The sequence below is a fragment of the Gracilinanus agilis genome, chromosome 2, assembly GCF_016433145.1.
Source record: "Gracilinanus agilis isolate LMUSP501 chromosome 2, AgileGrace, whole genome shotgun sequence".
Taxonomy (NCBI): domain Eukaryota; kingdom Metazoa; phylum Chordata; class Mammalia; order Didelphimorphia; family Didelphidae; genus Gracilinanus; species Gracilinanus agilis.
The window spans coordinates 709,348,389-709,374,002 of NC_058131.1; the positions used below are offsets into that span (position 1 = coordinate 709,348,389).

Below are 25,614 nucleotides of genomic sequence, written 5' to 3' on the forward strand. Positions count from 1 at the left end.
CTTCTCCCCCCTCCCTCCCGGGCAGGCGCGCGGGCACGCTGGCTGGGCCCCGCCTCCGGAGTCCCGGCGCGGCGGGGGCGGGGCGCGCCCGAGTTGGGCGTGCCCGGGGGCGTGCCCCGCCCCGGGGGGCGTGCCCGCGGCCGCTGTAGTTCTCCGCGAGCCCGGGCGAGGTCTCTGTTCGCAGGCCCCGCCGGTCCCGGGCCCGCGCGCTCCGCTCCGCTCCTCTCTTTCTCGCTCGCTCCTCTCTGCTCTTTCTCAGAGCGTGCGCCCGGCCCCAGCCCCGATCCGGCCCGGCCCCGCCGCGCTCTCTCGTACCCCGGCTCCTCCCGCGGTACCCCGCCGAGCCAGGCCGCCCCCGCTCCCCGGCCCCGCCGCGCCCCCGCCGCGGGCCATGGCCGACAGCGCCAGCGAGAGCGACACGGACGGCGCGGGCGGGCCGGGGGGCGGCGGGCCCGGGGGCAGCGGGGGGCCCGGCGGGCCGGGGGGCGGCGGGCCCGGAGGCGCCGGACAGTCGTCTTGCTCTGGAGGCACGGGCGGCGGTAGTGGCGGCGGCGGAGCAGGCGGCAGCGGCAGTGGAGGAGGAGGCCCGGGCGGCGGTGGCGGCGGCGGCGGGAAGCCGGGCGGCATTGTCATCTCGCCGTTCCGCCTGGAGGAGCTCACCAACCGGCTGGCGTCGCTGCAGCAGGAGAACAAGGTGCTCAAGATCGAGCTGGAGACGTACAAGCTCAAGTGCAAGGCGCTGCAGGAGGAGAACCGCGACCTGCGCAAGGCCAGCGTCACCATCGTGAGTGCCCGGCCCGGCGGGGGGCACCAGGAGCACCTGGGCGCGGGGGAGGGGGCACGGAGCCTCGGGCCGGGAAGAGGCGGAGCCCGCGTCCTCCTGGGGGTGGGGGTGGGGGGAGAGGCCTGGGTCTGTCCTTTCCGGGAACTAGGATGGGCAGAGCCTGAGCGGGGCTGTCTGTGTCTGTGGGTCCGTCTGGCCTTGCTGGTGATCCCCTGGCTCCCGAGCTGGGGAACGGAGCGATGCCCGGAGGGCAGGCCCTGGGGCCCCCACCCCCGCCCCCACGGGGTTGGAGATGGGGAAAGGGCTCCTTCGGCAGTCCGGGAGGTGTGTTCTGGCCCAGCCCGCCAGCCCCAGCGGCCGGGGACGCTGGCACCCCGGGCGGCATGTCTAGGTGGGGGCGCGCTGGGAGGGCTGAGACAGCTGACCTCCCACCCCATTTCTCCAGGGCCCTCCCAGAGGAGAGAGGGGCGGCAAGCGTTTTGGGGGACGCCACGAAAGTGGCTTTTTTGTTTGTTCACCCCTGGCATGCAGGAGGGCTTTGAGTAAAGTGTGGAGAGTCCGGGACCCCCTTTCGTGTGGCAGAGCCTGGCAGGGCTTAGAGGCAGCCTGGAGGAAAGCTGGCAGGGCGACTGAGAGAGGGAGGAAGGAGAGGATCAGGCTCCCTCGCCATGGGGGCAGGAGGGCAGGGCACTCAGTTGGCAGGGAGGATGGAGCTGGCAAGATTGCCCAGGTTGGGGAAGAGAGAGAGAGGCAGGGAATTTGGGAAGGCGGAGTTTCCCAGCTGAGGGAGAAGGGGAAGAAAGAGGCCACAGATGGCCCTCCTTCCAGGAAGCCCTCCTTAGTCTCTCTTGGGTGACTCAGAGTCCCTGTGTGGCCCCTGGCTGGGGCTAGCCAGGAGGCTGGGGAGGGGGCTGGGCGCTGGGGACCATCTGTCCTCCGGCCACCTGGCCTCAGGAGCTCCCAGCCAGGGGATGAGCTTAAGTCTGTGCAGCCTCCCTCCGGGGTGGCAGGCAGGCAGCTTTGGAAGCCGCTGGATCCTGGGCTGAGGAGGGACAGCCATGGGAAGGGCTCTGTGTGCCTGCCAGGCCTGCCAGATCCCCTTCATTAACATGCAGAGTCCCATACAGGCAGCCCCATTCACAGCCAGCCAGAGGAATGTCTATGTGTCCGCCCCCCACGCCGGGCAGCTCCCCGGAGCTGCCCAGGCCACAGGACCATCTGGGATGGCCAGTGAACCCAGGCTGGGAAGAGTCACTGGAAAAACCGTCAGGGAGGAGGACCTGGTGCCAGGAAAAATCGAGTAGGAAAGATTTCTTTGGCCCAATTTGGTTTTTGGGGTGTGAGAGGCACACACACTCACACACTCACACACTCACTCACTCACACACTCACTCACTCACTCACACACTCACTCACTCACTCACTCTCCAGCGCATGAGCAAACCAGACCGCGTTCCCAAGCTGTCAGAAATCAGACTTTTTACTAAAATGGCATTCTGTATGGCAGCCTAATTAGAAATGGCTAGTGAAGGAAGAGGCGTGCTGCCCCCTCAGAGCACCAGGAGAGCTGCACCAGGGCACCTTGCGTCCGGCCCGCCAGCTGCCCACCTGGATGGGGCAAGGGAGGTCTGCCCGTGCCGGCCGGGAGTTTATGGAGAGCCTCGTGTGCCCCGGTGCCAGCCTTTCTTCTCAAGGATGGGGCGGGGGGGGGGCTCCTGGTGGGGAGGAGCAGCTCCCTGGTCAGTCGAGGGCTCCACGCCTTGGAGAGTTGAATGGGGTCAGGGAGAGGTTAATTGCTTTGCCCATAGGTCACACCACAGGGAAGGGCTGAAGCCACAACTGGGACCAGCCTTCCCTCCTCCAAGGCTCGCCCAAAGGGGGCCCCTACTGTGTCCACCCTGAGCCCAGCCTTCCTGCATGACATGAGCCTTGGAGCTTGGAGAGCAACCCTCTCTTTTCAGAGAAACCCCAGCCCTTCCCTGGGGCCCATGTGCCTTGGGGAGTGACAGAGCCAACAAGAAGCTGACTTGGGTTCTGGTCCGGTGTCCAACATCTAGGTGGCTGGTTCTGGGAATCCAGGCCTCCGAGAAAACAGAGAAAGCGGCTCATGGGAAGATAAAGATAGGGAGTGAGAGGGTTGGGTTTGGGTTCCAAAACTGAAGTTTTTCTAAACTTTTATGAAGTTGCAAAATCTGTATGGAGCAAAAGGGTGACTTTCATAGATGAGAGTTTGGTCCTTCCCCAGGTTGCTGGGAGGAGCGAGGGAAGGACTGCCCAGAAGGGGTCATCGGTACCACTTTGAGCACATTGAGAAAAGGTCATCGGTGTCACTTTGGGCATGTTGGGAGTGAGGGAAGAGCTGGCCCAGAAGGGTCATCGGTGCCACTTTGGGCATGTTGGGAGCCGGCCTCTGAGGTGTGAGCAGGGGAGGGTCGGCCGTACGTGGGCAGCCAGAGGAGGCGAGCTGGCAGCTCTTCTGAACACTGTGGCTGGGGTGGGCTGCTGGAGTGGGAAGAGGAAAGCCGGGCGTGCCGTGGCCTCCGGAAACCAGCTTTCCAGAGAGCTTTGCATGGGGGCTGGCAGTCTTTCTGGGGCCGAAGGGTCACAGTGTCCTGCGTGCTGTGAAGAGGGTGGCCGGGGACTCTTTGGGCTCGGATGCCTTCCTGGCTCTGCCAGCATTTTAGGGTTGTTGGGCACCTGGGGGAGAACCGTCTGGGAACTGAGGGAGAGTTCTGAAACAGGACCATAAGAGTCTGACGGTCCAGTTTGGAGACTTTTGGCATCAGGGGTTTGGGTCTCCCAGGTACTCTGTGTTGGTAAAAGGGCCCAAACGACGAAGGGCTGGAGGGAGCCTTAGAGGATGTCTTGTGTGACTTCCCCATAATGAGAACTCTGAGCTTTGAGAGGGGAAGTGACTTGTCCAAGGTCTCACAAGGAGTATGGCGTCCTTGGGTCAATGTCCTTCTGCCCATCCATGTTGTCCGTCTGTTTCCAACCTGCAAAAAAGAACATTGGAAGCTTTCGGTCTGCCTGGGGGTGTAGGTGGGTGTGAAGGTGCTGAGGAGGCGCTGTAGATCCTGGAGGGCCCTCTGAGGCAGCTCCTTCTTGGACAGCCCCGGACAGGCCGTGGGCCCTAAGCCGTGTCCCATGGCCAACGAGGGACAAGTTGACTCATTGCAAATCTGATCTTTCCTCTCAACATTTATCACAGAGGTGCCTCTGGCGGTTGGAGGGGTTCAGTGGCTAGAGCCAGGCGGTCTTGGGTTCCAATTTGGCCTCAGACGTTTCCTCGCTGTGGGGCCTTGGACAAGTCACTTCACCCCAGGGCCCAGCCCCGATTCTCTTCTGCTTTGGAGCCCCTCCTGGGTATCAGCGCTAAGACAGACGGCGCCTAGTTTGTCGTCTGCCCTCATGGCTGGCCTCCTCACTCCTCCCTTCCCAGCAGGACGAGCAGCAAAAGGACGAGGACCATCGATTTAGGGCTCCGGCCAGGGGCCCGCCAGGACCAGGTCCTGTCCCAGACGAGGCTCCCCGGCAGAGGCCCGTCTTGGGTCGGCGTTCTCTCGGTTGGGCGATTGTCGGACACTCGTGGCTTTCCTGTCGCTGTCGCCGTTCTCATCTCTGCCTCCTTCCTGGCTCGGGTTCTTCTGGGCCAGCCCGGTGACAAGGCGGCCTCTGCGTATTTGGGGAGAGCATGGCGGAAGCCGAGGCCGTTGTCCGGAGCAGGCCAGCCCCTCCGGCCGCTCCCCTGAGGCCTCCTTCTTGAGCCTTTGCAGAGGGCTCAGCACGGCCCAGAGCTGCTCCGTGTGTCTGGCTCTCCTGGTCAGGCTCTGGCGAGGCGATCCTCGGACACCGGAAATCAGGAGGACACGTGCACGTTTGACCAGTCGGAATGAACGTCGTTCTCCGAATGGGCCTGGCCAGGGCTCGGGGCTCCTGGTAAGAGCCGCAGCAGGGCGGGGGGGTCCCTGGGGACGGCCTCAGATTGGGGGTGGGGGAGCTGGTCATCCAGGACAGTGGCCAGCCTCTTCTCGGGGACGAGTGGCAGAGATTCTCTGCCGTTGGAAGTCTCCGGATGACCGAAAGCCAGCCGCGGGTCCGAGTTTGGCTGCCACCACTTTCTGTGGGAGCCGGGCAGCTTCCGAACTGGAGCGGGCCTCCCTCTCCTGGGGTCGGACGGCCAGGAAGGTTCTGGAGCCCCCCTGGCAGCCTGGGGAGGCCTGGGGAGCCCAGCTCAGGAGCCTTTTTACCCCTGTGGATGGGTGCTAGGGCAGAAGAGCAGCAAGGGCTGGCCCAGGGTCACCCAGCGAGGAAGCGTCTGGGTCCCATTGGAACCCAGGACCTCCCGTCTCCAGGCCTGGCGCTCAGACCACCAAGACACCTGGCGGCTGCCCAGGGCGATGCTTTTAGGGGCCTAAATAAGGCACCAGGATTAGAGGCGCCTCGAGGCTCCCCGGGGGCTCGGGGGCTCTGCTTGGGATCTCTGAAGGGCCTCCCCGACAGCAGCTCCACCACCAGCCTGCAGGAGCTCCCCAGGACCTCAAGAAGCGCCTCGGCTTGTCCAGGGCCCATCCGAGCTGGGCCGGGACCAGAGCGCGGTTCCGTGTGCCTCGGCCCCATTTCCCTGCCGCGGAGCCTCGGCTTTAGCTTCGTTTCACGTGTCCCGAGTCATAGCGAGGGGAGCAGCGGGGGACCCCGGAGCGTCTTCTGCGCCACTGAAACGTCCTTCTCGGAAGGTTTCCTTTAGACAGAACCAAGAGGGGGTGTTTAGTCCACCGAAGGCCTCGGACCCGGCGCCCCCGTGCAGAGGCCATCCGCGGGGTCTAAAAACGGCCCCGGAGTCCCGGGCACTGGGCTCACGCCCCAGGGAGAAGGCGTCCGCGCCCACTAGGGCCAGCGGATCGTTTCTTTGTTTCCTGGATGCCCGAGGCCACTCGGACGCTAGCTGGGTGACCCTGGGCAGGTCACTCGTCCTCCTGTAAACAGCCGGAGAAGCAAAGAGCCGAGCGCTCCGCTCACTGCCCAGAAGAATCCCGATCGGGTCACAGAGAGTCCGACGTGCCTGAAGCGACGGCCGCAGAGCCAGCAGCCCGGCTTGGCCAGGGACGAGCCTGCCTCCGGCGGCCTCTCCAGTGTGGCAGAGGGAGCCCCCGGCCGTGGGTGGCTGGAGAGCCCGGGCCAAGCCTGGGGAAGGACTAGGGGAGAGCCGGGGGCTCGGCTAGGGGCTTCCTCCAGGAGGGACACAGGAGTGGCCGGAGATGCCACGCAGGGAGCCCCTGACACAAGGGGAGACCCTGAGAAGAGCCGGTCAGGCCGGGCAGCTCCGGAGGCCACCTGGGCCAGGGTCGACTCTGCACACGCCCTGGGCCGAGAGGAGGCGTCCCGGGGGCTCGGGGGTCTCCCGGCCCCTTCCCGCGCCCTCCGTTCTCCATGATGGAATCCCCACATTTGTGTTGTCCGGGGGAGCGTGTGGGGGGGCAGCGGGGGGTGCGCTGAGCCCTCGCCTCTCCCCCACGTCGGACATGGCAGTGTGGGAGCCCCGAGTTTGGCATGTGAGTGTTTAAGGAATAAAAAATAAAAAGAGTCCATTTGTGAAAATGGTTTAATTTCTTAACTTAAAACAAGCCAACCCCTGGCGAGTGGCCCTGCTCGGGGCCTCCTTGTCCTCGGACCGCCGGACCCATCAGAACCGGCTCCTGTGGGAAAGCTCGAGGAACCAGAAGTGCAGAAGGAGGCGCCGAGAAGCCGCGTTTCCCTGCCGGTCTGCGGCCTCCTCCCTAGGCAGAGCCCGTTGGGGGCGACAGAAGGACTCCGGGGAGGACCTCTGAGCCCCCCCTCGCAGAGAGCGCGCCACGGCCACAGGCTGGCCTCCTCCAGGAGGACGGGCGGGGCCCGAGGCAGGCGTCTGCGTCCTGCACCCGGCGTGGAGGCTCCTCGCGGCGGGCAGGCCCAGCCGCTGGCTCTGGAGGCAGAATTAGGGAGCCGAGATGGAAACACGGCCCCGACGGCCCCCACCAAGCCCCAACTTTTACTTCCCGGAGACTCTTAGTCACGCCGGAGACGGGCCTTCACTTATAGCCCCCAAACCGCGTGTGCAGTCACAACACATTGTGTGTCGGCTCCCCTCGGGGGCTTTTTATTTTATTTGGGGCCCAGAATCGGGCTGCCGCTCTGGGTGGGGAAACTCCCAGCCTGCACAGCGGCTGCTCCCATCCGCCTCAGCCTCGTTTCCATCCCTCAGAGCCTTAGAAGATGGCCGCCGCGTGCCAAGGGGCCGTCCTCTGGCTTTGGTCCTCATCAGACGAGCTCTGTGGGTGCCCGGCACACGGACGCAGCACACGGTGCCCAGGACACAGTGCCCGGCACACGGACGCAGCACGCGGTGCCCAGGACACAGTGCCCGGCACACGGACGCAGCACAAGGGCCTGTCACATAGAGCCCAGGACACAGTGCCCGGCACCCAGTGAGTGCTTGTGGATGGGCGCTGCAAAGACGTGGTCAGGCTCTCTCAGTTCCCTCGACTCTCCCCGGCTCTGGCCGGCTTCCTTCTGGCTTCTCCCCCCCCATCTCCCCGAGGGGGTGTCCCTTCGGCCCCTGCAGCGTGGATGGCCGCAGCCCGGCGTCTCTACTTGTTATTTGTGAGTCTTGGCTCGGACGTCTCCCGCGGGGCGTTCGCTGCCCGCTGCCGGGCTGCTCTCTTCCAGGACTCCCGGGTGCCCTCCAGGTCGTGCCCCGCCGCCTGGGCCACAGCTGGCAGCCACAGAGAAGAGCTGACCTTTCCGAGGTGGCGGGGCTGACCCGCTGACCGGCCGGGCCACGAGGCGGGAGCTCGTGATCCTGTTTACCCAGGCGCGGCCCCACTTGAATTTCACGGGCCGGCCAGCGTCTACCTGATCCCAGCCGCTCCTCTCGGTTGTCGGAGCCCTTTAGAGCCGCTCCCCAGAGAGGGCAGCCCCGGGTCAGCGATGGCCGCAGGCTTAGGGGAGAGAGAGCAGCCCCTGCCCTGGCCTGGGCCCTTCACTTCCTTTCCTGGGCTGTGTTGGCTTAAAGTCAGATCAAGAGGGCAGCCAGGAGTGGAGAGAGCCAGGCCCGGAGACACAGAGGGCCCCCAGTGAGCCCCTGAACCCCCAGGGCCTTGCCATGGAACCGGATGGAGCATGGATGGAAGATCAGGGTTTGTGCCCCAAAAGGCTCATTCAGGCCACAGGGGTCTCCTGGAATTGGCCTTGTGGCGAGCATTAGAACTTGAGAATTGGGGGGGAGCGCTGCGGTCATCTAGTCCAGCCCACTCGGGGGGGGGGACACGTCTTCGGTCACTCAGGAAGCAGAGCCGGACACGGACCCTGCGTGCTCCGGCCGGGCCGTGGGCTTTCCTAGCTTTGGGCCAGAAGCGGCTTAGAATCCGAACCCCAGTGGGCCAAGGAGGGGGACAGGCTAGACTCAAAAAGACAGCCGGCTTTGAATGGTGGCCTCGGCCTCGGGTGGGCTCTGGGGGGAGCCGTGTCTGCCGAGGGCTGTCTTGGGTTCTCGGTGCGGAGCAGAACCCGCACGTTCTCCAGATGCCAGGCGGCTCGCCGGGCAGGCTTTCTGGGGCAGCTGGCGGCCTCCTCCCCGGCCTAGAAAAGCTCCAGCTAAGCTCTGAGCCACCCGCCTCAGCGTCCCCCCTCGGGGAGACATGTGCTTTGGGGATCAGGTACGCCGACGACTGATCCGGCTCAGAGGAGGTGGTGACCGCCGGCACCCCGAGGACTCTGAGGGGCCGCTCCGTGGTGTGGGAGACGCTCTGCACAGCTGCTCGGTGCCCGCTCCGGCCTGGCCATGCGCGAGGCCCTCCCCATGGACAAGTCGCTGGGCCGAAGGGCCGTGCCTTGGGGAGCTGACATGGAAACACACACGGACACACAAGGCACACGCGTGTGTGTGCAGCTGCTGGAAGACGCTGGCTGGGGCCGGCTGAGGCGGGGGAAGCCGAGGAGCTCGTGCGCTTGTCCTCCGGCCCTGGGCCCGTGGGGAGGCTCCCTGCCTCTTGGGAGGACGTCCATTGCCCCACGGCGTCAGAGCGCTGGAGAGCCAGGAGAGAACGTGCGGCCCAGAACGGAGGGAGCTCAGTTCTCCCCTTCCCGTCCTCCGACGGAGATCTGGAGGGGAGAGAACCAGCCCGCGGCACTTCCTTCCCCATCCCCGGGCTCGGGGTTCCATCCTGTTAGCTGTGGCCGAGCTCTCCTCCCCCGGCCTGAACCAGAGAGCTGAGGGCCGCCTCCACTGCCCTCACCGCCTGTCCTCAGGCCTCCTTCTTGGCCTCCTTCTAGCCTTTGCTGCTGCCAAGCGCCCTCGTCCTTCCAGGTTGTCGGGGCAGCCTGCCTCCTGCTGCTCCCCTGCCCAGCCGCCTGCGCCTCCTCCAGGGAAGTCCTGAGCTGGAGGCCCCTGGCCGGCCCTGTCCTTGGGCCGCAGGGTGGCCCGATCGGCTCTCTGGAGTTAGTGAACTCCTGGGCCAGCCCTGTCAGCGTTTGCAGAGTCTGACATTCCTGCCCGTCTTCCCTCGAACCCTGGCCTGCTCTCCTCTGAGCCTGTCGCCGCCCCATTCCTCCTCCCCTCCTTCTGGGCCTCCAGAGTGGCTCTTCCCGCTCTAGTCCAGCTTCCCTCAGGCCGTCCCAGGGATCTTCCTGCCCTTCTCGGGAGCTCCCGCACCCCCAGAACGGGGCAGGAAGGCCCCCGTGCGCCTCCTTCAGCCTGCCTCCCGGCCAGTCTGCTCCCCTGCTCACACGGGTCCCCTGCCGGCGTCTCCATGGCTTGCCCTCTCGTGGGCTGCGTTTGTCCGGCCGCCCTCCTGCCTCTGGATGGCCCTCCAGGCCAGCCTGTATAAGCTTCCTGGCGGCGCTGCCTACCGTGAGCTGCTCGAGGCCGCAACCTGCACCTGGCTCGGAGGAGTCTGGGGTCATTGAGTGGCTGCCCTGGCAAGCTCGTCTGAGTTGTTGTTTTGAGGGCTCTTAAAGGAGGCCCCCACAGAGGGGGACAGACTGAGGGAGGCCCCCCTTTTCCTTAAAGCACCCCATGAGGATTCTGAAAGGCAGCGGCCTCACCACACCTTTCCCTTCCGATAACGGTGCCCGGAAGGAGGGCAGGCTGGGGGGAGGCGATCAGGCCTGTCCTGGCCTTTTGTCCAGCGGCCTGCTTCTCCTCTCTGGAAAGGCCCCGGGCCGCGGGGGTCAGAGGATGCGCTCCCCGACGCCACAACTGAGACGTCCTTGGTGGGTCTTTGCAGGGGGAGGGTGGAGGCTGCCAGCCTCCCTGCCGAGGCCCCTGGGGGGCTGCACATCCTCCTGGGAAGGCTCCCCCCCAGCTGCTGGCCTCGTGTCTGGCTCGGAGCAGGTGGTCCCGCTTCGGGGGGAGCCGGAGGCGCTTCCTGCCCTGCGGCTTTCCTCGTCCCTGTCCTTGGCGGCCCCCTCCGGAGGCTTCTCCCGCTGAACTCCGGGTGGGAAACACAGCCAAGACGCTTGGCATGAACAGCTTGATACGACCAAGGTTTGGGGAAGGAGGTCCGAAGGAGACGGGAGGCCGGGAGGGGCTTGTGTAGCTCGTCTCTGGGAGGCCGGCCCGAAGGCTGGGAAGTGAGGTGAGGGGAGGTCACGAGGCCTGCCCAGGGCCCGGCACATTCGTCTCTTGGGCTGTTCCTGGAGATGAAGCGAGGCCGGAGAGCTCGGAAGCTGCCCAGGGTTTCAGGGCTAGAGCAGCAGGGACAGACGCGAGGGGGGCACTTGGGGTAGGTCGGCGAACCCATCCGGGCCTCAGTTTCTCCATCTGTCAAATGGAAGGGGTGAACTAGAAGCCCTTCCTCCTTCTGCCTCTACAGTCCCAGCATCCCCATGCCACGATTTCCTGCCTTTGCTGCCTCCGCCCCATCCGCCGCTATTGCTGTCAGCCTGGTAGTGCCAAAGCGTGTTGGACCGCCGTCTTGGGGGGGCTCCGTTCTCCTCCCCAAAGAAGAGAGGGCAGGCGCTGCTGGGCAGCTGGCTTCTGGGAAGAGGCGCCGGGCACTCCGGAGCCCCGAGCTGCGCTGCTTGGCACAAGGCCTGCCCGTCGTCGGTTTTCATCAATATTTAGGGCTGACCCGCTCTGTCAGGGGGCCTGTAACGGCGGATACTTGGCTTTTTAAAGTTGGCGGCTGGATCCCGATTGTTTTCCTGGTCGTGTTTCACAGGTTATTTCATGAAAGTTAAAAAAAACAACCCCAAACAAACCTTAATTTAAATCCAGACTGAAAACATCACAGCCCTGCGTGGGGCCTCTCGCTTAGAGAAGTTGTTTCTTTAGCTTCTTCCCAAGTTCCAAACATCCGTGAAGGCCTCGGCGAGGGGCCCAAAGGGGAGTCCAGGCTCTGCCCTCTCCACACTGGCTTTTCCCCAGACAAGCCGGTGTCGGGGCCTTGGTCACTGGTCACTTGCCTGGTCTCCTCCATGGCCCCCGTTGGGAAATGACCCCAAAGCAGAAAGAAGTCGGAGGCCGGCCACTGCCCAGCACGTCATCCGCTTCTGTTTGGACCTCTTCTTCCCCGAGGCTCGTTCTGGTAACAGGGTCGTGCTCGGGCCCAAGTCACAGCGAGAAGAGCGGAGGTCCGGCAGGCGTGGGAAGCTCCTCTGCCCACTTGTGAGGGCGGCCTCTCTGTGCTTAGTTTTCATCATGGGCCGTCTTGGTGTGGCCACAGCCTTGGGGACACTGCCCGGCCCTGGGGCCCTCCTGACCCGGCCGGGCCTGAGCCTTGGCGGTCATGTCAGCTCTGGCGGCCCGCGGCCAGAGAAGCTGCTGCTGCCCTCAGCTCGGAGTCCAGGCAGGAGGAAGGCCCAGGCCCAGCCCTTAACAAGGTCCCTTAATAAGCATTTACAAAGACCGTTTCCAGGCTCTGAGGTAGCCCGGCTGGCCGTGCTCACCCCACCATGGCCTGCCGCTGCCTCCAGAGAGGGGCCCCAGAGGGTCAGTGAGGGATGGAGGCCAGATGGGCCCCTGCTGGCCCTGGCCCATCCCAGAGGCCCCTTCTGGACCAGACTCTCAGGGTGCCGGGCCTCCGTGAGGCCGAGTCTCAAGGTGAGTGAGCAGCTGTGTGCCAGGCCTCTAAATGGCCTAGAAAGCACTTTTGCCCTCCTGCAGTGGCCTGGGGAGGCGAGAAGTCAGCCCAGAGGAGGTAGAGGCCTCCCTGAGCCTCTGAGGGGAGCCTCGGCCCCCCAGGCTGGCTCCTGAGCACCCCAGAAAGGCCAGTTCTGGGGATGAGGCAGTGAGTACCTCAGGCAGGGCCAGACGGAGCTGATAAGATGAGAAGAGTGAGAGCCCAGGGTAGTGGGGAGTGATGGGGGGCCAAGGGGGCCTTGTCGTGCTTATCGGGGAGCTGAGGGGGTGGGGCAAGGGGCTGTATGCCACACGGGGGTGGCAAGGATGACCCCAGAACACTGCCTGGTGTCAGATGAGGGTCTCGGGGGGCCCAGAGCCCCACTTTGGGTGGTGGGAAGGCCTCACTCTGGGCCCCGCAGCACCCCAGGACTTGGAAACTTCTCCTTTTGGTGGGGTTGTTCTTCGGTAGAATTGATTTCATTTAAAATCCAATTAATTTAATACATGTTCCAAGAGTGGGTCCATAACACAAGTGGGGTTAAGGCCATCTGGGGAGTCTGGGAGCCACTGGGGGCCGCCTGTCCCCACCACATTAGTACGAGCTTGTCAGAGGCTCCAGGGCTCTGGGGGCAGGAGGGGGAGCCCCTCACGTCCACATGTCCCCCTCCTCATGGGCAAAGCTTGGCGTTCTTCTGTCTCCCCTCTGCGCTCCGGAGCCATTTGGTGTTTGTTTATTAAACCCCATCTTTGTGGCATGAGAACGGAGAGGCCTGCCCAGGAACCCAGCCTCCAGCCCTGGCCCTCCATCCTCCAAGCTGCCCCTCCCCCACTCCAGGATTTATCAGCCAGGGTGCTGGGTGCAAAACCAACAGAGGTGCTGCCCTGTCCAAGGCAGGCTGAGGCTGGCCCCCCAGCCTCCACTCTCGTCTGCCTCTCAGGGCATGGAACTTCCCTGACCTCATGACGGCTGGGGCTGGATCCCCCAGTGTAGAGGCCCCTCTGGGGATGGATCCCCCATTGTAGAGGCCCCTCTGGAGCCAGAGTCCAGGCCTCGGCCCAGCAGATGGCCAGCATCTCTCAACAGTGGGCAGCTAAGTGGGTTTTGGAAAGGAGTGATTTCCCCATGCCAAGGTGGGTGTTCGGGGTCCCAGCTGTGCCGTTCCAATGTCTCTGCTGCTTTGGGCACTTGGGTGACACCGTCCGCGGCCTCCTTGGGCCTCCCTCTCATAGAGGAGGCCTCCAGGACCTTGCTGGAGCTGCAGATGCCCGAGGCCACCCCTGGGCCCAGGCTCACGTCCCTCCTCTGGCTGGGCCCTTTCTGTGTCTCTCTGGGGTCCCGAGTCCATTCTGGCCCCCACAACAACCGAGGAAGGGGACGGCTGAGATGGAGGAGGACCAAGCCACCCGACCGGTGAGCATCTGAGGCAGGATTTGAACTCGTCTCCCCAGTCCGAGCCCTGGTTGTGAGGCTGCCCACTGGCTCAGAGATCAGGAGGGCAGACCCAGGGAGAGACCGGCTGCAGGACTGTCCGGGGACAGGAAGGCCCTCTTTGGGGTCCCCCCCAGAGGGTTCCCCTTTCCTTGCTTTCTGGCTCCATTCCTCAGCCTGGCATGGTGGGGCTCCCCACCTGTAGCAGGCAGAGGGGCTTCTGGGAGGGACGATGTGGGTCATCATGTGTTGGAGGCTGAGCTGGGGCTCCCCCCAGAGCGGGCACTCTGTGAGCCCTCAGTGGGCATCAGGCCTGGGTGCCAAGTCTCATCCTGCTCCTTACGGGGAAGGAGTTCTGGTTCTGGAGGCGAGGGCTGGGCCGGGCTGCCAGCGCCCGGGCGATGAGGGAGCCAGACCCGATGACGTGGGGGGTCTGGAGCCAGACCTCCTCCTCTGTTTGCTCAGCTATAAAATGGGTATCAGGATGGCCCCTGCCCGGCTCACTGGGCCCAGTGCTGGGCCCAGAGCGGCCACCAAAGCCCTGCTCACAGCTGACCCTCCTCACGAGGCCTGGGCCTGGGGGTGGCTGGGTGACCAGTGGGGTAAAGCTGGGCCTTCCCTCCCACCCTCGGGGAGCTCTGCGGGCCAGGGAGGGGCGCCGCGTCCAGGAGGAATCCTGTGTCTGCTGCCGCCGGATCTGGGTTCCAATTCCCCCTCCGCTCTGCCCTCCCATTGCACCAGTTTCACTGCCCCGACCCCCAGCTCCTCGCATGGAACACAAGCAGGAGTGGCTGGAGCTAGCCTGGAGTCCCCCCAGATGGGCTGGTGGGGCCCGAAGAGGGCTTTGGGGGCATCCAGCAGCCTTAGAGAGAGTCTGAGCCTCCCTGCAGACCAGTAGGCGAGAGGCCAGGGGAGAGGCTCTTTGGTGGCTGAGAGGCCTCCTAGCTGCCTTCAGAAGAGGCATCGAGGCCGAGCTCCCTCTGCCTCCTGGGGGGCGCCCAGGCCGAGCTCCTTTGGGTCTGTTTGTTTCCAGCCCATGGCTGCCCCTGGCTTCCCCTGAGGCCTTGACAGAAGGCAGGCAAGGAGGGCCCAGAGGCTCCCGTCAGGCTCCCATTGGGCTCTGAGCAAGAAGTGGAAGCACAAAGGCGAGTCTTCAGTCATCTGTTGACCCGTCATTTATGGATGGCTGAACTCCCTGATTAATGGGCGTTTACATGGTGCTCCGGACGCCCTCTGGCCCTGCCCTCGCAGAGCTCCCAGAGACAGTGGACATAGCAGGCCGCAGATGTTGGCAGGAACTGGTCTGTGATCCTGTGGAGGGAAGGACTGAGCATTAGCGGGGCAGGGAAGATGGGAGATGTCAGCGGAGCTTCGGGAGTCCTGGGGCCGGAGAGCCTGGGCTGGGGCGAGCGGGGAGGGAGGGAGGGAGGCAGGCAGGCAGGCAGGCAGGGAGGGAGGGAGGCAGGGAGGCCCGGGGTCAGAGGACAGGCCGCGGCTGGCTGCTGTCATTGCACTGGAGAATACATGGAGAGCCTGGAAGGGGCCTGCCTGGGGAAGCCCAGCAGGATTCTGCGTGGGATCCTGGAGCAGGAAAGGGCCCCTCCGGGATTGACTGAATGGACAACTGATATGGTCAGCCTGGGCATCAGGAAGGTCCCTGGTAGCTGAACGGAGGAGGGATGGGAGTGAGAGGATATTTGTAGTGGGGGTCCTCCAGGAGTCCCCCGGAGATCCCCCTGATGGCTGGCCAGATGCGGTCTTTGCGCCCCAGCTCCCCTTTTCTGTGGCTGAGCCTCATCAAGTCACAGAGGGGCATTTGCTTTCTGGCCACCCCGGGCCTCTTACCTCATTTTGGATGCTGCGGAGAGCTGAAGGTCCAGAGAGCTGACCTGGGCCCTCAACAGGTCAGAGCCAAAGCTGGGCCTCCAGGGCAGGGTATGTCAATACTTGGTCAATGGATGAGGCTGTGACTTCCACGTGGAAACTGGGAAGACATGAGGCCTCCCATGCCTTTGTGCTGGCTGAGCTGGGAAGTGACCACTAGCCCTCGAGAGTGCTCAAAGCCCCTTCTACTGAGATGACTTCCCTGGAGAAGAGAGGACAGGGGTGGGGAAAGGTTTGAGTCACCATCTGACTGTCCTTTCGTCCGGGTGGGCCTGTGAGTGAAGAGCTGGCTCACAGAGAGGGATGGGCCTCGTCCTGCTGGATGTACCCCAAGGAGCGGTGGCGAAGGGGGAGGCCACAGAGACTCCACTTGGAGTCAGGAAGAAGCCCTTGTGCCTAAGCCACCCTGTGGCAGAGAGGACTTGCCACTGTGGCTGTGTTCAACAGAGGCTCGAAGCCCAGGTCCCCAGATGGGACAAAGGGGCTCCCCAATGAGAGAGAGGCTCCAGACACCCATGACTCCATGCAAGCAGTCACCCCCAGAGCGTGCTCGTGTCGGTGAGCCTCGGGGGCCAGCTGGGAGCCGCTAGTGCAGCGGAACACAGATTCATTGTGGAGGTGACAAAATTCCCAGCCTAGGGAAGGAAATGGACTGAATTTGGACTGAGGACCTCCGGAGAGCTCGTCATCAGGGCTCCTTCGGAGGAGTGAGTTTTTTGGAAAGGAAGGTGGCTTGTCTAGTGAAGTGGCTTCATTACTCACCAGCCATGGTCCGGCTCTTCCCAGAATTCTAGGTCCGATTCTCTTCTCCCACTTTTAAGCTGATTTTTCACTTACCTCTGCTTATCTCCAGCTTATCCTGCATATGCTTTATTTGTATGCTGTTGTGGCTGTGGGGATAAAAAGATAAAATGGTTCCTGCCTTTGGGGAGTTTTGTGGGGCTAGCTCTGTGGCAGGGGGGGCAGAGAAGAGGAGGGGGTTGGATATGGTTATCTATGAGAGTTTGAGGTGGAGGGAGGGAGCACCTGGGTCTCCAGGGATTGGGAGAGGCCTTGGGTTGGGGTATTCTAGGAGCCGTAGCTTCCTGGAGGGAGTGTGGGGGGATGGCATGTGCAAAGGAGAGGTGGGGGGAGTGATGCCAAATCCAGGGATGAGCAGATGGAGCATTTGACATGGTGGACCCCCCCAAATCATGGGCAGTGAGGATGGGAAGGTCTGGAGTAGGCCTGAGAATTGGGGGTGCTGGAGGAGAGAGGACTAGAGACAGAGCAGCTAGTGGGTGTTTCGGGGGCTGCTGTGTGATGGAGGGGGTCTGCTTGCTCTCTTTTGCCCAAGAAGGCAGAACCAGGTGACTTCCAGGGAGTCCTGAAGAGACGGGTTGAGGCTGGAGGGAGCCAGAACTTACTGACCATTAGTAGGGTCCATGAGGGTGATGGGCAGCCTCCAAGATGGCTGTTCCCTTCCTCCCTGCAGTCAAGGTTAGGCATCGTCTCTTAGGGGCGTGTTGTGGGGGGTGACTCCAGGGCTCTTGGTTTTGGGAATGACCCGCATCTCTTTTCTGGGGAGTCACTGTGCTGCCACCTTCTGTTCTTCCTGGATCAGGGAAGGCTGGCAGCGCCGGTGCTGAGCCATCAGGCCTCTGGAGGTGGATTGCTTCATGCCAGATGTGGGAGGGAGCCACTGGCCTCGCCCTCGTGGCGTTCCCGACCTTCTTTCCTGGTGTTCCCTGTGGCAGGTGTGATGGGCTCGGCATGAACGCTGCACATCCTATTTCCCCAGGGCTAGATGCGTGGAATGGGCCATGGTGGGGATGGCCAATGCTCAGAAAGCCAGAGCAGTCCAGACTGGATCAGGCACTTGTGGAAGCGTCTTCTGCTGGCTTAGATGCGTCACTGTTTCCACAATTGACCATTGGCAGCCCCACTGTAAGCAGGTTCTGTTCTGAAGGAGAGCCAGGAAAGCAGGATCTGCTCACTAAAAAAGGCTGATGATTGACTGAATGGCAGATAGCCTAAGTTTTCCCCTTCAGAATTTTCCTTTCAGGAATTAGGGTGCATGAAGCCTGCTGAGGAGGCAGCCTCAGAGTCAAGCTCTCTAGGAGCCCCTTCTTGGGGTCAGCAATGGGGAAGAGTGAGGCTCCAAGCCGCTCCCTGCTTGGGTCCAGTGGTGTGTCTCTGCCTTTGTTAAGGATTTAATAGTTAGAAACCAACCAGATGCACATGTCTATACCAAGAAGAGGCAGTCTCTGCCCTGTGGATTCCTGCTCTGTTCTAAAAACACTTTGTATTTAAAAAACAATCAATGTGTCTTTAACCTGAAATTATTTTAGTGAGGACTTGGTCGTCTGATGGTTGGAAGTCGTTTTCTCCACCTGGAGTTTCTGACTCCCTCAAAAGGGCCCGGCCACAACCTCACAGTCCTTTAGTGTAAAAGTAACACAACTCAGTGGGCCTCCCTCCAGCATCTGGACCCAAAACACTGGCCTTGTAGGGGCCAAGAGAAGACTCAGAGGCCTCCAGAGGACAGGAAGGTGACTGAGGGATCCCCCCTGCCTCTCCGTTCTTTTCCTTTACGGATTTCTGTGTCTTGACCCTCCATGTGTTCTTGTTTTCCAGCAAGCCCGGGCTGAGCAGGAGGAGGAGTTCATCAGCAACACGTTGTTCAAGAAGATTCAGGCCTTGCAGAAGGAGAAGGAGACGCTGGCTGTGAACTATGAGAAGGAAGAGGAGTTCCTCACCAACGAGCTCTCCCGAAAGCTAATGCAGGTAAGTGGCTGCCCCTTGGGAACATGAGGGGACAAGCAGGGGGAAGCCTCCTGGCGGGCTCTGGAGCCTCTCTGTTGCCACATGATCTATCTTCGTTTTTTACAAAATGTTAGGGAGTTCAGAGGGGTGGTCCAGTGGATGGAGAGCTAGGCCTAGAGGCAGGAGGTCCCAGGTTCCAATCTGACCTCAGACAGTGCCTGGCTGGGTGACCCTGTGCCAGTCTCTTAACCCTCATTGCCAGTCCATAGCCTTGACTCTAAGATGGAAGGTAAGTGTTCAAACACAAAATTCTGCATTGCGGTTGGGAAGACATGTGAGATGTCACTGAGCAGCTCCTGCCCCAGCCCAGGGTCTCACCTCTGGCCTCTCCAGAGGGTGTGTGAAAGTGGGAGGCTCACTGTCAGACTCTGTTCACAGCAACAAAAAACCAGAGATGACCGGACGCTGGTGATCTGGGGAATGGGCGAATAAATGGGAGATAGAAACGGAAGATCTTCTGCAGTCATGAAGGACAGTTCCAGAGGGCCTCCTCCCCTTCCAGCTGATACATCCAAGGCATCAGGGCAGTAAGAGTTGGGCCACAGGGTTAAGGGATGTGCCCAGGGTCACTCTTCTGGGAAGCATCCACATTTGAACCCAGGACCCTGTCTCTAGGTCTGGCTCTCCGTCCCCTGAGCCACCTTATGGCCCCTTCCCACAGCCTTCTAAAGGGATGGCTGTTCTTAAGAGTGGGCTGAATGTCGGAAGACTCATTAGGAAACAGTGGAGAACGAAACCGCCCCTCGAGAGGCTTCTGCACACCTGGGGAGCCCCGAGAATGGACTCTTGACTTCGTGAGATTTAATCTTGATGACTCCATCAAGCCCTGCACTGGTGCCAGGGAGGCCAAGCCAGTGACCGAGTCCCAATGTGGGTGAAGAGGAACCCTGGGACCCCCTGCCTCCAGAGAGGGCATGGTGGGCAGCAGGAATCACTGGGAGAGCTAAGCTGGGGAGTGGGGCAGAAGGATCGGGAGCCGATAGATTTGGCCTTTTCCAGGCTGACCGCTCTGGGGAGGAGAAGAGAGCTGGCTCGGAGCACAGAGCAGCCCCAGAGGCCTCCCTGGAGCAGGAGGAAGCAGTGAGCCCTTCCCAGGGGCACGATGCCAGGACAGCTGAACTGAGGAATGGGGCAAGGAGGCTCCTGGTGGGAATGTCTATGCAGAGGGAGACGCTGAGCAGGCTGAATGTCTGAGCTCCAGGGGGCAAAGCCCAGAGTGGACGGGGTTGTCCTTCAGAGGGCCTGCAGGATGGATTATGTCATGCTAGTGACCCCACCCAATAAGAATGGAGGGGCTTTAGGCAGCTTTTTAGCAGTCACTGACTCAAATGAGGCCTTTCCTTCATAAACTCCGATCTTCCATCTTAGAATCAGCCCTGCATCTGGGTTCCAAGGTGGAGGAGTGGGGAGGGCTGGGCAGTGATGGTAAACCTGTGGCACAGGGGCCAAAGAGGGCACGTGCTTGTCCTCCCTGCCCAGCAGCCAATGGGAGCGATTCTCCCTCCCTGGGGCCGGAGGGGGCGGGGCATGGCACTTGGTCTCTAAAAGGTTCACCATCACTGGGCCAGGCATTCAGAGATAAGTGACTTGCCTGAAGTCACCCAGCTAGGACATGTTTTTCTGTTTTTTTTCCTGCATTATGGTGTTCATTTTTTTAATCCCTTATCTTCCGTCTTGGAATCAATCCTGTGTATTGGCTCCAAGGCAATAGAGCTGTAATGGCCAGGCAATGGGGACTTGTCCAGGGTCATCCAGCTACGAAGTGTCTGAGGTCAGATTTGAACCCAGGACCCCTCTTCTCCAGGCCTGGCTCTCCATCCACTGAGTCACCCAGCTGCCCTTGAGGAGGCTTTATCGATTCCACTTCTTGGCTTCTCTCTCCACGACTTCCGCAGCCCCATGTTCTGCTATTTGCTCATGGGGTACACATTAGAGTGTAATCTGGAAGGTAGGGATACTTTGGTGTTTGTCTTTGGGTCCCCAGAGCCAGGCATGGTCTCTCCTGGCCTGGCGCAGGTTCTTTACAGATGCTTCTGAATATCCTGAAGGTGTTGCACGAGGCATCCTCTAAATCCACAGAAGAAGAGCCTGGGGTCTTGGAAGTGGGGGTGCTGAGGCGCCTCCTCCAATCTCATCTTATAGACGAGGAACCGTCACCTTGGGGGGTCCAGGACGTACCCCAGGCTGCAGAGCCATGAGGGGAAGAGCCAGGTTCAAAGTCAGGCCTTCGCACCTGTGCCGTCCGCATGATTTAAATGAGCGTCGAGCCGTTAGGCAGAGCTCAGAGGTGTCAGCAGAGAGCTCGGCCCTGCGTCTCCCCGCCATGAGGCATTGCCCGATGTCGGCATTCTCCGTCCACCTCCTTGGGGCGTCCGGCTCTCGCTGCCCCCGGAAGCCCGTTGGGCCGGCGTGCTGCGGGCTCAGCGTCCTCCTGCACCCCAGAATCGAGGAGGACTTCGGATCGTTCCCAGCCCCTCATGCTGCTCTTTGAGGACTTAAACCGTCTTCTGGCCTTGGGGGCCCCCCTGGCTCTGGGGCCCCCCTTGGAAGATGGCCGTTCCCCGTCCGAACGCCTAGAACTACCGCAGGAGGAATCCCCGCAGCTCTTGGCCGGGAGCGTCCAGAGAGGTGTCGGGGCATCTGCGGGCGTCTCTGCCACGGCGGCTCCTCGGCCTCCACTTCTCCCAGCCCGGCGGCCGTGGAGCGCCTCATTGGAGGCTGCTCGTCACCTCTTCTGTGCGGGGCTTCCAGAAGGAGCCTCATGCTGGGGCCTCAGAGCAGCCCCAAGGATGGACCCCTGAAGGGGGTGGGACAAGCTCTACTCGAGGGCGTCAGAGAGCGGAGGCTCCCCGGGCCGCCTCTAAGGAGAGGGGCATTCGGGAGGGGAGGGCCAGGCTGCAGCCCTGGAGGGGAGGCTCTTGGGGGGCCGCCTCTAAAGAGAGGGGCATTCGGGAGGGGAGGCTCCCTGAGGGTTGGAGCTGCCACATCCCACTGCGGTGCAAGCTCAGCTCCGGGTCGCTCCTCGCCCGGCCCGAGGCTCCCCTCTGCCTCCGAAGGGGTCGGGGTGCTGCTCTGCCTGGCCGGTTGGCCGTGTCTCCCCCTGGTGGCTGAAAGCTGCCTTCCTGCTCTCGGGCAGAGGGAGCCCGGCATGCCTCGGTTCGGAGCTCGAGCCTGGGGCCCAGTCGGGGTTTCCACACTGGCTCCCCTCAGGGCCCGGCCCTGCAGGGTTTGTGTCATTGGGGGTGGGCCGGGGCGGGGTCAATCCCGCGGCGCACCCGGAGCCGCAGCTTTAACTTGGGAGAACGTTAGAAGCGCGTCGGAGGCCGCTGGCCTCGCTGCTGTCCAGTCCAGCCTCTTGGACATTTAGTCGGTCAGACGTCGGGGGGTGCCGCCGTGGGGGTGTGATGGACGCTATTCCTCATGTAGGTCTGGGCCGGACCGGACCCAGTGCCCAGCCTGCTGGACGACGTCTGTTTTTATGCATTTTTCTGCGGGAGCTCCTGGAGAGAGCGCGTGTCCGGGTCCCCCGCGGGCCTGAGGCCGGCCCTCGGCAGCTGCTCTGGGCAGGCGTGGGGGCGATGGAGGCCGTCCTTGCCCTCGGGGAGCCTCCCTTAGCCCTGTGTGCTTGCCGGAGCGGAGACGTGGCCCTCTCGATGGTATCCCCAAAGTCCTTCCTGCCACCACACTTAGACTCTTGCTCTCATCTCCTCCCTTTACCGATGAGGAAGGTGGGACCCGAGATGTCGCTGTGCAGGGATGCCCGTGGAGGCGGCCTCCCCGCTGCCATCTCTAATCCTCCCAAGTAATGAGCCTCGGTCCATGGGCTCTTTGCCGCAGAGAATACATTCTTAGGACTGGTTCTGTGTTTGTAAAGGTGTTTTCTGAACCAGTTTTCCCACGCGTTAGGGGAGAGCTTCTGTTTAGCGAGCAGAGATGGACTCGTGTCACAAACTGGGGATCAAAATCCTCCCCTGGACACTCACTGTAGCCTCAGACACGTTCTTTTTGTTGGATCATCAGTGTTTGCTCTGTGCCAGGCCCGCCTAAGAAGCGGGAACAAGACAGCCCGTCCTCGGCCTCGACTTCTACATTCTGGTGACTGGAAAGGGGGCCAGGGAAGGAGGACGGGGCCGCGGGATTCTGGGCCCTTTCTGTGGGTCTCGGAACAGGATTCTGGTATCCCAGATGTTCAGCCGTGTAAACACCGATGATCATGCAGCTTTCTCTGTAGGCTGAACCTACATTAACCATCACAGGTAGACCAGAGGAGCTAGAAAGCAGCCAGAGGCCTCCCGGGTGAGGCGCTAATCGCACTTGTGGAGCCTCACTAGGAGCAGCTCCCTCATGGCATGGCGGAGAGAGAAGCCCTGGGGGTAAAACGGGTCTTAAGGAGGAAAGCTTGTGCAGAGACTCAGCTAAGAAGAATCATCCCGAGGCCCTTAGGACGGAATGGCAGGAAAGTAGAAGCCATCCGCACAGGTGCCCCAGGGAATGTAAGGGTCAGATTAGGCTTGGCCTGAATGCTCAAGAGTTTGGTCACCAGGAATGGAATTACTCAAGTCAGAATGACTTTTATGATAGTTTATTTACATATAGAAAGAGTGAAAGCAAGGAAAATGGGAGAGAGAGGGAGAGAATCACTCCAGCTCGGTCCAAGCCAGGCAGGGCTTCAGAGGCCGCAGCAAAAGGGAGGCGGGAGGTTAATTAAACAAGGCTTCTAGCCATGAGGCCTCCTCCCAGACGAGGGGCCAGGGAGAGGGACTCGCCCTTTTCACTCATCCACGGGGCAGTCCAAAGGGAAACAGTCTGAGGTCTCAAACCCGAGCTCCTCCGGGGCCAAAGGGGGGAAAAACCCTCACAGGAAGTTACCATCATATTTAAAGGCAGTTCTTGGCCTCCCTTCCTGTGTCTACCTTCCACTTCTTTGTGGACCAATGGCAGCTTTAACTTGGCTTCACACTGCCCCGGGCAGTCAGCTGTTTTTGTTTGCCACTCACTAGCTCAGGGGGTCTCTTAATCCTTAAGAGGGGGTGGCTAAAATCTAAAGGATAAACAGGAGAGAGTTAATCCCATCTTCACAGAATACCAGTCCTTGCTGGCTTCTGCACCATCTATAGGATAAGGTCTTCCCTGTGCAAATCAAGCACATCCTTGATGAGGCTGTAAAAAGGGAAAATAGAGGCTGTTACACACCGTGTTCAAGAACAGGCGACATCTGGATCACCTCCCAGATGACTCAGAAGTTAAGAAAACAGAAGCATCCCAATCCCAAAAAAGAAAAAGTCCTTTGATCTAATGGAACAGACACCACGTCCCGGCTCCTAAACAGCCAGACGACACTCAAGACGGGGAGAGCTATCTGAGCCACCAGGGGGTCCGAACCAAGGGAGCTTTCTTGTGCGTGTGGAGGCTCTCCCGTGATCCCTTGCAGAGGGCGTCGTGCTGAGTGGGTGAAGCCCCACAACAGGGTGGAGCCTCTGGAAGAGATCCAGGACTGTCTGTCCACACAGGGATGAAAACTGTCGGGGATCCAGACTCAAGTGGGCACTTAGCCGGACACCTGGTAAAGGGGACGATCGCAGCCTTTTTGGGTTTTGGTTTGGGAGAGAAGGCGGGGAAGAAGTTAGAAGCAGCCCCTGTGGGCACCGCTCCAGGCCCTCCGGTCCTCTCCCTCCCACACCATGGCCCTGTCTGTTTCCAGGCTTGCAGACACCTCCTCCAGGAGGCCCTCCTTTCCTTTAGGGCAGAGACTATTCGTCTTCTGCCTGGAGCCCTTCCTGACCCCCCCAACTACCTCCTGTATGTTTGTGTTCTCCTACTCGGTGGTGCCCATCTTCGCTGCTAACTCCTTGCAAGGAGGGCTTCTTTCATTCTTTGTTCTCGGGTTCTCCGTGTGTCCAGCAGAGCCTGGCACGGCTGGGAACGCTTATAAGTGTTTCTCGTCGGATCCCCAGAGGGGTATCAGGAAGGAGGCCCTCCGAAGCGTCCAGCCTGGGGGACGGCCCGGCCCGTTGGCCGTCATGTGGCCGGCCTGTGGCCGCGGTGACGTGGGAGACTTGTCGTCCGTCCGTGACCCGGGGTTGTGCGGGAGCATGGATGATGGCACAGGCTTGTCCGCCCTTTGTGTCCAGAAAATCGTCATGACAAAACAAGGTGTCGGCGCTGGGAGGATTTAGAGAAGTTTTCTTGTGATCCTCTCCCTGCCCGCTTTGAAAAACACTTGGCTTTTATTTGGGTTTCATCTGTGCTTCCTCTTCCATCTTCATCTCAGCCTTTATTTTTGTCCCATTGGTTTTCATCTTTTGCCAGCTGCTATTTTCACAAGTGATTTGTTTTTCAATTCCAAGACGCCGCTATACATTTTGTTTCCTGTTTTCTCTCTCAAAAACAAAACCAAACTCATTACCCTGCTCCAAACTGTGATGTCTCCTGAGTCACAGCGGCAGACGCCGGAGCAGAGCTGTTTGCTTCCTTCTGTCTGTGGGCGAAGGTGAATCCTGCATTTCTTGGCGCTCGGGCCTGGCTCTCAAGGGCCCGCCAGATTTTCTTTGCTGTGTGTTCGAGAGGCTCACAGATCCCTTGCTTTGGACCTGACAGGTCCACTTTTTCTCTCTCCCGTAGGGGCTCGTTTTTGAGGCAAAAGTTCTTTTTGAAGTTTGCATCTCATTTAAACTTTATAGGATGACCCCATCTGTGTTGTCTGATTAAAAAAAAACAACTCCAGATAGATGTTGGTCAGGGTAAAAGGCAAATACCCTAGAAGCAAATTAAAACTGATTTTATTGGGATCTAGCAGGGTGGAAACTCGCCTCCACCATGCAGGCCCACAGCCAGCGGGTGATTTCTAATCCGAGAAGCTTTGCTGGCTCATCTGTGATCCTTTAACCAGTACATGTCAGCATAGACTTAGACTCCAGTCTTCTGACCGCCCAGGAGGTTCATTCATTGACCCTCCCCCTCCCCTGCTGCCTCCTAGAGATACTCAGCCCTTCAAGGAAATGCACATAAAAATGAAGAAAGGGCTGATGCCTGCTGAAAATTCTTTGTGATTTGTTAGTTGTTGTTTTTTTTTAAATCCTGACTTTCCTTCTTGGAGTCAATACTGTGTATTGGCTCCAAGGCAGAAGAGTGGTAAGGGCTAGGCAATGGGGGTCAAGTGACTTGCTCAGGGTCACACATCTGGGAAGTGTCTGAGGCTGGATTTGAACCCAGGACCTCCCGTCTCTAGGCCTGGCTCTCTATCCACTGAGCTACCCAGCTGTCCCCTGATTTGTTAGTTTTAATGCAAGGAATCCTGCTGATTTTCCCATTTGGGATGTGCATGACTTGCACTAAATGAAGCTGATTTTGTTTTTAGGAAATGATTTCTTGAATCAGGTTGGCTTATCTGGGACAAGGCAGTGAGGTCTGTGAGTCCTTTCTCAAAATCACATTTTTATTTGCATTAAATATGAGATTACAAAGGATGTCAATTATATTAAAGTAAGATTATTATTAAATTATTTTTAAACCCTCACTTCTGTCTTCAAATCAAGGCTAAGTATTGGTTCCAAGGCAGAAGAGTGGTCAGGGCTAGGCAGTGGGGGTTAAGAGACTTGCCCAGGGTCACCA

The 25,614-nt window shown here is 60.7% G+C and overlaps 1 protein-coding gene across 1 annotated transcript in view; it reads left to right on the forward strand.

The window, feature by feature from the left end:
* Positions 1-391: 391 nt before the first annotated feature.
* CCDC6 (coiled-coil domain containing 6) overlaps positions 392-25,614 on the forward strand; it is a 43,709-nt gene continuing 18,486 nt past the window's right edge. Inside the window, exons 1-3 of the mRNA XM_044659216.1 lie at positions 392-500; positions 579-784; positions 17,815-17,964. Of these exons, the coding sequence (XP_044515151.1) occupies positions 392-500; positions 579-784; positions 17,815-17,964 (465 nt within the window). The remainder of the gene's footprint in view (positions 501-578; positions 785-17,814; positions 17,965-25,614) is intronic.